General features: G+C 67.1%; 1 protein-coding gene across 1 annotated transcript in view; it reads right to left on the reverse strand.

The window, feature by feature from the left end:
* Positions 1-12,110, reverse strand: part of PRKCG (protein kinase C gamma) — a 14,163-nt gene extending 2,053 nt beyond the window's left edge. The window contains 17 exon segments of the mRNA XM_040596584.1: positions 89-196; positions 1,255-1,335; positions 2,132-2,270; positions 2,341-2,403; positions 2,719-2,810; positions 4,055-4,228; positions 4,735-4,799; positions 4,802-4,883; positions 5,414-5,443; positions 5,520-5,607; positions 5,838-5,972; positions 6,481-6,637; positions 7,454-7,585; positions 8,668-8,779; positions 9,412-9,494; positions 10,638-10,669; positions 11,470-12,110. Coding sequence (XP_040452518.1) covers positions 89-196; positions 1,255-1,335; positions 2,132-2,270; positions 2,341-2,403; positions 2,719-2,810; positions 4,055-4,228; positions 4,735-4,799; positions 4,802-4,883; positions 5,414-5,443; positions 5,520-5,607; positions 5,838-5,972; positions 6,481-6,637; positions 7,454-7,585; positions 8,668-8,779; positions 9,412-9,494; positions 10,638-10,669; positions 11,470-11,633 — 1,737 coding nt within the window. The 5' untranslated portion in view covers positions 11,634-12,110.
* Between the last annotated feature and the right edge of the window lie 1,020 nt (positions 12,111-13,130).

Below are 13,130 nucleotides of genomic sequence, written 5' to 3' on the forward strand. Positions count from 1 at the left end.
GGGTTTTGGCGGGGCCCTGGAAGGGAAGGGGGGGGTGCAGGGATTTGGCGCCCCCCACCCCAGATTTGGGGGTGCCCCCCCCCCTCACCCCCTTGCAGATGGAGACGGCCTCGCGGGAGAGGGACTTGGGGTACGTCACCGTCTGCTCCATGATGGACTGGAAGAGCTCATCCTCGTCCTCCCCATCGAAGGGGGGCTGGGGGGGGGGGTCAGGCACCCCAGAACCCACTGACCCCCAAAACCCCCAGCCCCCCCCAACCTCACAGACACTCCACCCAACCCCCCGAAACCTCCACAGCTCCCCCTAGACACACACAGACCCCCAAAATCACCACAGCCCCCACAGCCCCCCTAAACCAACACAGCCCCCCAAACCCCCCAGACCCCCCCATAACACCCCTAAACCACCACAGCCCCCCCAAACCCCCCAGACCCCCCCATAACACCCCTAAACCACCACAGCCCCCCCCCCCCCCCAAATACCCCAAAGCCCCCCACGATCACCCTCCGGACCCCGCCAAATCATCCTCAGGTCCCCCAGCCTCCCCCCCCCCCCCCATCACACCCAGGTTACGACCTGGCCCCCCAGCCCCCCAAACCCCCCCAGCCCCCCCCCAACCCCCCCAAACCACCACAGCACCCCCCAAACCCCCCAGACCCCCCCAACCCCCCTAAACCACCACAGACCCCCCAAACCCCACAGACCCCCCCATAACCCCCCTAAACCACCACAGCCCCACCCCAAATACCCCAAAGCCCCCCTCCGATCACCCTCAGGACCCCCCACAAATCATCTTTAGGTCCCCCAGCCCCCCCCCCCCAATCACACCCAGGTTACGACCTGGCCCCCCAGCCCCCCGCCAACCTCCCTAAACCACCAAACCCCCCCCCAGACCCCCAATCCCTCCCCAACCCCCCTAAACCACCACAGCCCCCCCAAACCCTCCAGACCCCCCAACACTGCCACAGCCCCCCCCAGCCCCCCCCAAACCCCCTGAACCACCACAGCCTCCCTCAAACCCCCCAGACCCCCCCCCTAAACCACCACAGTCCCCCCAACCCCGCCCCAGCCCCCAGCCCCCCCCCCTCAAACCACCACAGCCCCCCCCAAATACCCCAAAGCCACCCCTGATCACCCTCGGGACCCTCCCAAATCATCCTTAAGTCCCCCAGGCCCCCCAACCCCCCCCCCCCCCGTCCCGTATCACTCCTAGGACCCCCCAGCCCCCTCCCCTAATGGTGCCCCCCCCTCACCTGCCCCGCCAGCATCTCGTAGAGCAGCACCCCAAAAGACCACCAGTCCACTGACTTCCCATAGGGCTGGTAGGCGATGATCTGGGGGGGCGGGGGGCTGGGTCCCATCACAGGCCAGACCCTCCCCAAAAATGCCAGACACCCCCCCCCCCCAAAACGCCTGGGTACCCCCTAAATGTCTGCCCAACCCCCCATTCCTGGGTGCCCCTGGACACTTGGTCTCTCCGCAGATGCTGGGGACAATCAAGACCTGGAACCCCCAGATGTTGGGATGCCCCCCCCAAACACTTGGGTCCCCCCACCCAAATGCCTGGGTGCCCCCCCCACCCCTGGGTGCCCCTCAGTGCCCTGGGATCCCCACCCAATACCTGGGTGCCCTCCCCCTGGGTCCCCCCAAACACTTGGTGACCCCCGACCAAGTGCCTGGGTCCCCCCAACCAAATGCCTGGGTGCCCCCCAAAGCCCTGGGACCACCACTCAAATGCCTGGGTGCCCCCACCCCTGGGTGCCCCTCAATGCCCTGGGACTCCCACCCAATACCTGGGTGCCCCCCAACCCCTGGGTCCCCCCAATCACTTGGTGACCCCCACCCAAGTGCCTGGGTCCCCCCAACCAAATGCTTGGGTGCCCCCACCCCTGGGTGACCCCCCAAGCTCTGGGACCCCCACCCAAATGCCTGGGTGCCCCCCACCCCTGGGTACCCCCCTAAGCTGTGGGACCCCCACCCAAATGTCTGGGTGCCCCCACCCCTGGGGACCCCCACCAAATACCTGGGTGCCCTCCAACCCCTGGGTCCCCCCAAACGCTCGGGGACCCCCACCCAAATGCCTTGGTCCCCCCACCCCTGGGTGCCCCCCCAAGCTCTGGGGCCCCCCACCTCGGGGGCGATGTAGTCAGGGGTCCCGCAGAAGGTGCGGGTGGTGGCCCCCGGGAACATGTTCTCCTTGCACATCCCAAAATCCGTGATCTTGACGTGACCTTGGGCATCCAGCATCACATTGTCCAGCTTCAGGTCCCTAGGGGGGTGGGGGTGTCAGGGGGGGGCTGGGGGTCCCAGGGGGGTTGGGGGTCCCAGGGGGGTCTTACCGGTAGATGATGCCCTTGTTGTGCAGGAAGAAGAGGCCGATGGCGATTTCGGCGGCATAAAACCTGGGGGGGGAGGGGGGGGGTTTAGGGTTGCTCCCGGGTGGGGGGTGTTTGGGGACCACCCTCAGTATCTGGGGGGGCCCTGGGAGGGGCAAGGTCGTTTGGAGGGAGGGGGTGGGAACAGGGAAGCGATGAGATGTTGGGGGGCTGGGGGGGGGGTTCAGGGGGTCCCAGGGAGGTTTGGAGGTCAGCATGGGGGGATGTGGGGGTTCCAGGGGAGGTGTGGGGGGGCCCAGCAGGGCTGGTGGTCCCCGGGGGGGTGGGTTGGGGGGTCCCGGGGCAGGTTGGGAGTCCCGGGAGTTCCCGGGTGTCACTCACATGGCGTGGGGCTCCTTGAACTTGCCGACCTGCTGGATGTGGTACATCAGGTCCCCCCCGGTGACGTACTCCATCACGAAGTACAGCCGGTCCTGGGGGGCACGGAGGGGTCGGCGGGGGGCCCCTGCCCTAGTGCCCCCTGCCCCCAGTGCTCCCAGCGCCCTGCTACTCCTCCCAGTCCCTGCCAGTCTCCCCCAGTCATTCCCAGTGCTCCAAATTCCTCCCAGTGCTCCCCAGTGCCCCCTTCCCGTTTCTTCCATCCCTTCCAGTCCCCCCTAGTGCTCCCCACTGCCCTCCCCATCCTTCCCAGTGCTCCCAGTATCCCTGCCCAGTCCCTCCCGGTGCCCCCAGTCCCTCCCAGTCCCTCCCAGTGCTCCCAGTCCCCCCATCCCCAGTCCCTCCCGGTGCCCCCAGTCCCTCGCCATCCCTCCCAGTCCCTCCCAGTGCCCCGCAGCCCCTCCCAGTGCTCCCAGTCCCTCCTGGTGCCCCTAGTGCCCTCCCATCCCCTCCCAGTCCCCCCTCCCCAGTCCCTCCTGGTGCCCCTAGTGCCCTCCCATCACCTCCCAGTCCCCCCTCTCCAGTTCCTCCCAGTGCCCGCAGTGCCCCCTCCCCAGTTCCCCCCGGTAACCCCAGTGCCCTCCCAGCCCCTCCCAGTGCCCTCCCCATCCCTCCCAGCCCCTCCCAGTGCCCCCCAGTCCCTCCCAGTGCTCCCAGTCCCCGCTACCCAGTCCCTCCTGGTGCCCCTAGTGCCCTCCCATCCCCTCCCAGTCCCTCCCAGTGCCCTCCCCATCCCTCCCAGCGCCTCCCAGTGCCCCCCAGTCCCTCCCAGTGCCTCCCAGTCCCCGCTACCCAGTCCCTCCTGGTGCCCCTAGTGCCCTCCCATCCCCTCCCAGTCCCTCCCAGTGCCCTCCCCCATCCCTCCCAGACCCTCCCAGTGCCCCCCAGTCCCTCCCAGTGCTCCCAGTCCCCGCTACCCATTCCCTCCTGGTGCCCCTAGTGCCCTCCCATCCCCTCCCAGTCCTCCCAGTGCCCTCCCCATCCCTCCCAGACCCTCCCAGTGCCCCCCAGTCGCCGCTCCCCAGTCCCTCCTGGTGCCCCTAGTGCCCTCCCATCCCCTCCCAGTGCCCTCCCCATCCCTCCCAGCCCCTCCCATGCCCTCCCAGTGCCCCCCAGTCCCTCCTAGTGCCCCCCAGTTCCCGCTCCCCAGTCCCTCCCAGTGCCCCCCAGTCCCCGCTCCCCAGTCACTCCTGGTGCCCTTAGTGCCCTCCCATCCCCTCCCATTCCCTCCCAGTGCCTCCCATCCCCTCCCAGTCCCTCCCAGCGCCCCCCAGCGCACGGTGGTCTGGAAGGTGGAGTGAAGGTGGGTGAGGAAGTGGGGGCGGGGCCCCAGCGCCAGCACGCGCCGCTCCACCATGGTGCAGGCGGCGTCGTCGTCCTGGACCACCACGTCCTTCTTCAGGATCTTGATGGCGAAGAGCTCGGCGGTGCCGCGCCGCTCGGCCAGCATCACCTGGGGGGCGGGGGGGGCCCGGCTGGGGGGGACGTCCCGAGGGGGGGGCGTTCCCGGTGGGGGGGCGGTGCTGGGGGGTCCCGGGGAGGGCACTCGGGGGCTGGGCGCCGCTCGGCCAGCATCACCTGGGGGGCCGGGGGTGGGGGGTGGGGGAGTCCCAGGGGACTAGTGACACCCAGGGGGCTGGGGGGGCACCCGGCGGGGGGGGGGGCTGGGAGGATGGGGGCACTTGGTGGGGGCTGAGGGGACATCAGGGGGACAGTTCCACATGGCAAGGGGGTCCCAGCCCTGTTTGGGACGGGGGTCCCAGCGTTGAGGGAGTCCCAGCCCTGCCGGGGGGGGGCCCAGACCTGTTCAAGGGGGCGGGGTCCTAGCCCTGCTGGGAGGGGGGTGTCCCAGCCCTGTTCGGGGTGGGGGTCCCAGCCCTATGTGGGGGGGGGGCCCAGCCCTGCTTGGGGGGGGGAGGGGTCCCAGCCCTATTTGGGGGGGGGGTCGCGGGGCCCCACCTTGCCGAAGCTGCCCTTGCCCAGCACCATGAGGAAGGTGAAGTCGCCCAGCCGGGAGCGCCCCCCCCCCCTGCGAAGCCGCGCTTGGGCTCGGTGGGGCTGGGGGTGGGTGACGGCCCCGGTGACGGGCATGGCCCCCGGCGCACCTGCTGCAGGGGCAGAGGGCAAGGGTCAGCCCCGGGGGTCCCGGGGGGCAAGGTCACAGGGTTACAGGGGGCCCAGGGCTGCGGTGCAGCTGCAGGGGTCAGGGAGGGCTCAGGGGTGACATAGGGGTCAGGGATCATAGGGTCATGCAACCGGGGTCACAGGGGTCAAGGGCCCTGGGGCTGTGATGCAGTTGCAGGGGTCAGGGAGGGGTCAAGGGTGACATAGGGGTCAAGGGTGTCAGGGCTGCAGTGCAGCTGCAGGGGTCATGGGTGTGGGGGGTCAAGGTTGGCACTGGGGTCAGATCAAAGGTCATAGGGCATGGGGGTAGGCAGGGGTCAAGGGCCATGCACCCCAGCAGAGGTCACCGGGGGTCAGGGGTCACCCCGGTGTCAGGGCTCTCCATAGAGACAGTGGGCGCAGAGAGGTCAGAGGCTGCTGGGGGGGCAGCAGGGGTCACAGAGATCACAGGAGACACCATGGCTGGGGGCTCCCCAGGCATGAGGGGGGGTCCTGTCTCGGGAGGGGCTTTTACCTCGTAGAGCTCCAGAGGGTAATTACAGGCCTGGAGGAGACAGAGCCGCCATCAGCGGGGTGGGGGGGGCAGTGGGGTCCCGGGGGGTCCTGGGGTGGTCCCTCACCTCAAACTTGGGCCGGAGGCCACAGTCGTCGGTGTCAGCCACGGGGACATTGTAGTACTCGCCCTCCTCCTGGTTCAGCAGCTTGAACCTGGGGGAGCACGGGGGGGCTGCAGGGGGTCCCTGTGCAAGGCCACGGGTCCCCGTGCAAGGCCAGGGGTCCCTGGGTGAGATCCCAGTGCAAGGCCCTCCTGCAAGCCCCCAGGCAAGGTGAGGTCCCTGTGCAAACCCCTGATGTGAGGCTCCCCATGCAAGGCAGGGTTCCCCCCCGCCCCCCGTGCGAGGCCCTCGTGCAAGGCCCTCGTGCGAGGCGCTGCTCACCAGCCGTCCACGTGGCCCTTGAGCAGCTCAGCCACGCCGAAGCTCATGGCGCCCATGAAGTCGTTGCGGGATGTGCGGTCCCAGTCCCACACCTCCACCGAGAGCCGCCGCTCCGCGTCGCCCGGCCGCAGGGTGCTGCGGGGACCACCGCTCGTGCAGCGCCCTCACCAGCCCACCCAATCCCCTCCACCCCCCACCCCCTAGTTCATTGCACAGCCCTGGTGAACCCCCCCATTACACAACCCCATCACAGGACCCTGGTGAGCCCCCTCATTGCACAACCCCATCGCACGACCCTGGTGAGCCCCCACACTGCACAACCCTGGTGCAAAACTATATTGCACAGCCCTGGTGAACACCCCCCTCTCCATTGCACAACGCCTTTGTACAGCCCTAGTGAACCTCCTTTGCACAACCCCGGTGCATGGCCCTGGGGGATCCCCCCACCATTGCACAACCCTGGTGCACAACCCCGTTGCACGACTGCTGTGCCTGTGCCCCCCACCTCACGCCCCCCCAGTTGCACGCCCGCTGCCTTACACACCCCTCGAGCAAATCCCCTCCTTGCAACCCCCATGTGCCGGGACCACCTCGTGCAAGGGTTTGCGTGAGGGTTTGCACAAGGATTTGCACGAGGGCTCACAAGAGGAAGGCCTCATTCCAGACAGGGTTGAGGGTGGCCTTCACCGTCCGCGTCTTCTGCTTGGAGAGGTTCTTGGGGTCGGGGATCAGCTTCAGCTTCACGTAGGGATCCGAGAGGCCGTTAGGATCCATCGGGATCAGGTTGCGTGCCTCCCCCACTGCGGGGGGGACCCAGGTGTCGGAGGGGGGGGGGGGCGGGGGGGGGGATGGGGGGGAGGGTTATGACACATAAGTGTCTTGGGGGGGGTGGGACCCAAGCTTGGGAGAGGGGATCCAGGTAATTGGGGGGGGACACCCAGGTATGGGGGGGGCAGGTATGGGGGGACCCAAGGCGGGGGGAGGCAGGTGTCTTGGGGGGTGTGTGGCCCAGGTTTGGGGGGGGAATCCAGGTATTCGGGGGGGACCTAGGTATGTGCGGACCCGGGGGGGAGGGGGCAAGTTTGGGGAGGCCCATGTGTCTTGGGGGGGGTGAGGCCCAGGTTTGGGGGGGGGGAGAATCCAGGTATTTGGGGGGGGACCCAGGTGTGGGGGGGGCAGGTATGGCAGTTCACAGGTGGGGGGGATGGGACCCAGATTTGGGGGGGGGGAATCCAGGTATTCAGGGGGACCCAGGTATGTGGGGACATGGGGGGTGGGCATGTATTGGGGGGCCCAGGTTGGGGGGGGCTGGGACCCAGGTTTGGGGGGGGAATCCAGGTATTCAGGGGGACCCAGGTATGGGGGGGGCAGGTATGGGGGGACCCGGGAGGGAGGGGGCAAGCATGGGGGGGGGGCAGGTGTCTTGGGGGGGGTGAGGCCCAGGTTTGGGGGGGGACACCCAGGTATGGGGGTGGGCAGGTATGGGGGGATCCAGGTGTTGGGGGGGAGACCCGGGTTTGGAGGAGGGGCAGGGTTTGTTTGGGGGGACCCCCAGCATTTTTTGGGGAAGTCCCTGTTTTTTGGGGGGGTCCCGTTTTTTTGGTGGGGGGTGGTACCGGTGACGTGGAGCTGCTCCCCTGGCAGCGCCTGGATGCGCAGCTGCAGGCGGCCGCGACGCTCGGTGTGGTCGACGCCGCAGAGGCTGGGGACGCTCTGCACGCAGCGCTTGTGCACGTTCATCTCGCAGCCTGTGTGGCACCGCCTCAGCGCCTTGCACGCGCTGCACACTGGCACCGCATGGGCCTCGCACAGGCATTGCACAAGCCTTGCACCTTGCACAGGCATCGCACACATCTTGCACAGGGTTCTTGCACGGGCATCACACATGTCTTGCACAGGCATTGCACACACCTTGCACGGGCATCGCACACGTCTTGCACGGGCATCACACACGTCTTGCACAGGGTCTTGCATGGGCATCACACGTCTTGCACAGGCATTGCACACGTCTTGCATGGGCATCGCACACGTCTTGCACAGGGTCTTGCATGGGCATCACACGTCTTGCACGGGCATTGCACACGTCTTGCACGGGCATCGCACACGTCTTGCACGGGCATCGCACATGTCTTGCACGGGGTCTTGCATGGGCATCACACATCTTGCACAGGCATTGCACAGGGTCTTGCACGGGCATCGCATACATCTTGCACAGGGTCTTGCATGGGCATCACACAAAGTCATGCACAGCCATTGCACATGTATTGCACAAGCATTGCACAGGGTCTTGCATGGGCAATGCACACATCTTGCACAGGCATTGCACAGGGTCTTGCACGGGCATCGCACATGTATTGCATGGGCCTCGCACAGGGTCTTGCACAGGCCTCGCACAGGGTCTTGCACAGGCATCACTGATGTATTGCACAAGCGTTGCACAGAGTCTTGCACAGGCATTGCACAAGGCCTTGCACAAGTGGTGTACAGGCATCACACAAGGCATCATGCAGGATTTTGCACGGGGGCTTGAACAAGCATTGCATGGGCACCACGTGGGCAATGCACAGAGTTGTGCACAGGCGTTACACAGGGCCTTGCACGAGCATTGCACACCCACACGCTGCACCCAGTGCAACCCCTCCCACCCCATGAGCATGCGCCCAGGCCCCTTGCACAAGCACCTTGCACAAGGCTCCCTGCATGGGGCCCCTTGCACACCTGCACCCTCACGCCTTCACCTTGCCCCCCCGCCCCCAAGGCCACGTTGCACCCACCCCGTGCACCTGCCCCGTCCCTCCCCACCCCCCGCCCTGGTGCGTTGCACACTCACATGAGCACTTCATGCCCTGGTGCACGAGGCCGTAGAGCAGCGAGCCACAGTGGTCGCAGAAGGTGGGGCTGCTGTAGCTGTGCAACTTGAACTTGTGCTTGTTCCGGGGGTCCTGGGGGGGATGGACACATGCACGTGCAAGGAGGCCAGGTGAGCAACGGCTGCCTCCTCGCACAAGGACGTGCACCAGGAGGCCTCACACCACCTCCCCCCCAGTTGTAGGCCAAGGACACCCCAATCTGGGTCACGGGCCCCCCCAGGGGGTGGGAAAATTTAGCAAAAGAAATTGGGACAGATTGGGGGGGGGGCACAATACACAGGACCCCTCCCCCACCCAGGGGGGACCCAGGCATCTGAGACCCTCCCCAGCCCCAACCATGGACCCACGGATCTGGGCTTCCCCCCAAAAATGGACCAAGGCATGTGGGACACCCCACCCATGGACCCTGGCGTCCAGGACCGCCCCCCATGGACCTGGGACATCCCCCCCCCCTCCATGGACCCAGGGATCTGGGACCCCCCACCCATGGTCCCTGGTGTCCAAGACCCCCCACCCATGGAGCAGGCACCCCACCCCATGGACCCAGGGATCTGAGACCCCCTCCAAAATAGACCAAGGCATCCTGGACCCCCCACCCATGGACCTTGGCATCCAGAACCCCCCTCCATGGACCAGGGACCCCCCACCCATGGACCCTGGCGTCCAGGACCCCCCCATGGACCAGGGACCCCCCGGACACTCACGTCCGTCTGCGGCCCCTTCCCGGCCCCCGGACACTCGAAGGTGACGAACTCATGGCAGCGCTTGTGCACCACGAAGCTGCAGACTGGGGGGGGGATCAGGGGGCACAGACCCCCCCCCCGACCCCCCAAAATAATCCCAGGACGCCCCCCAGACCCCAAACACCCCAAGTACGCCTCCAAATCCCCTCTCAGACCGCCAAATACCCCCAGGACCCCCCCCAAATACCCCTCAGCCCCCCAGATGCCTCCCATGGGATCCCAAAATCCCCCCAGGGACCCCCAAAAACCTCCACCCCCCCATACCCTTCTGGAACCCCTCCCACCCTCAAGACCCCCAAACATCCCCCAGGATCCCCAAATCCTCCCCATGTGATGCCAAATATCCCCCCCAGGGACCCCAACATCCCTCCTGGAGACCCCCAAAATACCCCCCACCCCCCTATCCCCCCTGGGACCCCCCCCCAAATCCCCCTGCCTGTTGCCTAGCGACCGCCATTGCTGCCAGGCAACACTTGCCTGGCAACCACTGCCCCCCCACCTGTCAATCATCGCCCAGGTCACGCCCACACGCCCCCCCCTCATTTTAGGGCCCCCCCCCAAGCTCTGGGGAACCAATTCCATGGGTGGGGGGACTAACAGGGGGTCCCATGGGTGCTGGGGGGGTCCCAGGGGCTCCTATGGGTGCCAGGAGGGGTCTAGGAGGGGGGTCTGGGGGTCCCATGGGTGCCAGGGGGGGTCCCAGGGGGCTCCTATGGGTGCCAGGAGGGGTCTGAGAGGGGGGGTTTGGGGGTCCCATGGGTGCTGGGGGGGGTCCCAGGGGCTCCTATGGGTGCCAGAAGGGGTCTGGGAGGGGGGTCTGGGGGGATCTGGGGGTCCCATGGGTGCTGGGGGGGTCCCAAGGGCTCCTATGGGTCCAGAAGGGGTCAGGAGGGGGGTCTGGGGGGGTCTGGAGGTCCCATGGGTGCTGGGGGTTCCCAGGGGCTCCTATGGGTTACAGGAGGGGTCTGGGAGAGGGGTCTGGGGCCCCCAGGGGTGCTGAGGGGTCTCGGGGGGGGGGTCCATGGGTGCAAGTGGGGGATCTAGGGTGTCCCTGGTGTCACCCATGGGTGCTGGGGGGTCCATGGCAGGGGGTCTAATGAGTGGGGGGGGATCTAGGGGGCCCCTGGAGCCTCCCATGGGTGCCGGGAGTCCCTGGGGTGCTGGGGCGGGGGTGCGGGGGGGCTCACCCATGCACTGCAGGCCCTGCTTCCCGATGCCCCTGGCGGGGAGAGCAGCGCCGTCAGCCCCCGGGGGTCACGGGCGGCCCCGGCCTCAGTGGGCACCCAGACACCTGGGTCTGGGGGCCATGGGGTCCCCTTGACCTTGACACCTGGGTCTGGGGGCCGTGGGGTCCCCTTGACCTTGACACCTGGGTCCATGGGTCCCTGAGGTCCCCTTGACCTTGAGACCTGGGTCCATGGGGTCCACCTGACCTTGACACCTGGGTCCATGGGGTCTGCATTACCTTGACACCTGGGTCCATGGGCTCTGCATGACCTTGACACCTGGGTCCACAGGTCACTGAGGTCCACTTGACCTGGACGCCTGGGTCCATGGGTACTGTGTGACCTGGACACTGGGGTCGATGGGGTCCCTGAGGTCCACTTAACCTTGACACATGGGTCCATGCTGTCCACCTGACCTTAACACTTGGGTTCACGGATCCCTGAGGTTCACCTGACCTGGATGCCTGGGTCCACGGGGTCTACTTGACCTTGACACCTGGGTCCACAGGTCCCTGAGGTCCACTTGACCTGGACACCTGGGTCCGGGGGTCCCTGAGATCCACTTGACCTTGACACCTGGGTCCATTGGTCCCTGAGGTCCACTTGACCTGGACACCTGGGTCCATGGGTGCTGTGTGACTGGACGCTGGGGTCCATGGGGTCTACTTGACCTTGACACCTGGGTCCATTGGTCCCTGAGGTCCACTTGACCTGGACACCTGGGTCCATTGGTCCCTGAGGTCCACTTGACCTTGACACCCAGGCCCGGGGGTCCCGCCCACAGGGTCCTCACCAGATGAAGTCCGTGCAGTGGCTGCAGAAGGTCGGCTGCTTGAAGAAGCGGGCGGTGAAGCGGTGGCTCTTCACCTCGTGCACCACCTTGTGCCGCAGGGCCCCGCGGCGGCAGAAGAGCGGCCGTGCCGCCCCACGCTCCCCCTCCGGCCCCGCCAGCGCCATGGAGCGACCCACAGAGCGACCCACAGACGGGGCTGTGGGGGGCAGAGAGGGGTGCTAGGTGGGAGAACGTCAGTGGCTGCGCCCACCGGAGGTGTGGGTGGGCACAGAGACCCATCGGCATGTGGGTTGACCCATGGATGCGTGGGTGGACCCACAGAGAGACCCACGGGCACGTGGATGGAACCACGGACAGACCCATGGACACATGGATGGACCCACGGACACATGAATGAACCCACAGACACATGAATGGACCCATGGACAGAACCAAAAACACGCGGATGGACCCACGGACACATGGATGGACCCACAGACAGACCCATAGACATGTGGATGGACCCACAGACAGACCCATAGACACATGGATGGACCCACGGATGCATGGATGGACCTCACAGGCAGAGGCCCACAGACGTATGGACAGATTCACAGACAGACCCACGGACACGTGGAAGGACCCATGGACACGTGGATGGACCCACGGACGCACTCAGGGACATGTGCATGGACCCACGGACACATGGATGGAGCCACAGGTGTGTGGATGGACCCGCGGACAGACCCACAGACACAGACACATGTGCACACATGTGGACAGACCTACAGACCCACAGACAGACCCAGGGACACAGGGACAGACACACAGACACAGGGTCGGACACACAGAGCCACCCCCGGTGGGTGATTCACAGCTGCCCCTGGCCAGGGCTGCACCCACCCACCCACTCTCCCACAGATGGACCCACGGACATGCAGCTCCAGGCATGGACAGACCCACGGACAGGTCGGGGGACAGACAGATGGATGGATGGGGGGTGTGGGGGTGGGACAGACAAACCCACAGAGGGATGGATGGACCCCCGGACAGACAGACAGATGGAGGGGGGGTGCGGGGGTGGGATGGATGGACCCACAGAGGGACAGATAGACCCACGGACATGCAGCTCCAGGCACTGACAGACCCACGGAGGGATGGACGGACCCCCGGACAGACAAACAGATGGAGGCGGGTGGGGGGTGGGATGGACGGCCCCACAGACCCACGGCTGGACCCATTGGCCCCACGCCCCCACCCCGGCGGGGCCCCACCGACCTGCAGCCCAGGACAGACGGACACAGCCCGGCCCGGTCCCGCAGCAGCCGGAGGGAGGGGGCGTGGCCTGGCTTGGGCGTGCCGGGGGGGCGTGCCCAAGGGGCGCCCCCAGCCCTGCGGCTGCGGCGGGGGGGCGGAGCGGGGGCGGGGCCTCGCGGAGGGGGCGGAGCTTGGCGTAAAGGAGGCGCGGCGCGAAACTGGGGGGGGGGGGGGAGGCGGCTGTGTCCCTCGCGGTGTGGGGGAGGGGGCGAGAAGGGCAAGGCTCCCCAACCCCATCCCCCCGCGGGGGGAGGGGCCCCTGGCGTCCGGAAAATGGGGACGGGTCCCACGGGTGGCCCAGACCCAGATCCACCGAAATGGGGGCGGGGGAGGGGGGGGGGGGGAGGGCAGGGCAAAGCCGGACA

Source organism: Falco naumanni, chromosome 5 (assembly GCF_017639655.2).
Source record: "Falco naumanni isolate bFalNau1 chromosome 5, bFalNau1.pat, whole genome shotgun sequence".
In the NCBI taxonomy this organism is placed as follows: domain Eukaryota; kingdom Metazoa; phylum Chordata; class Aves; order Falconiformes; family Falconidae; genus Falco; species Falco naumanni.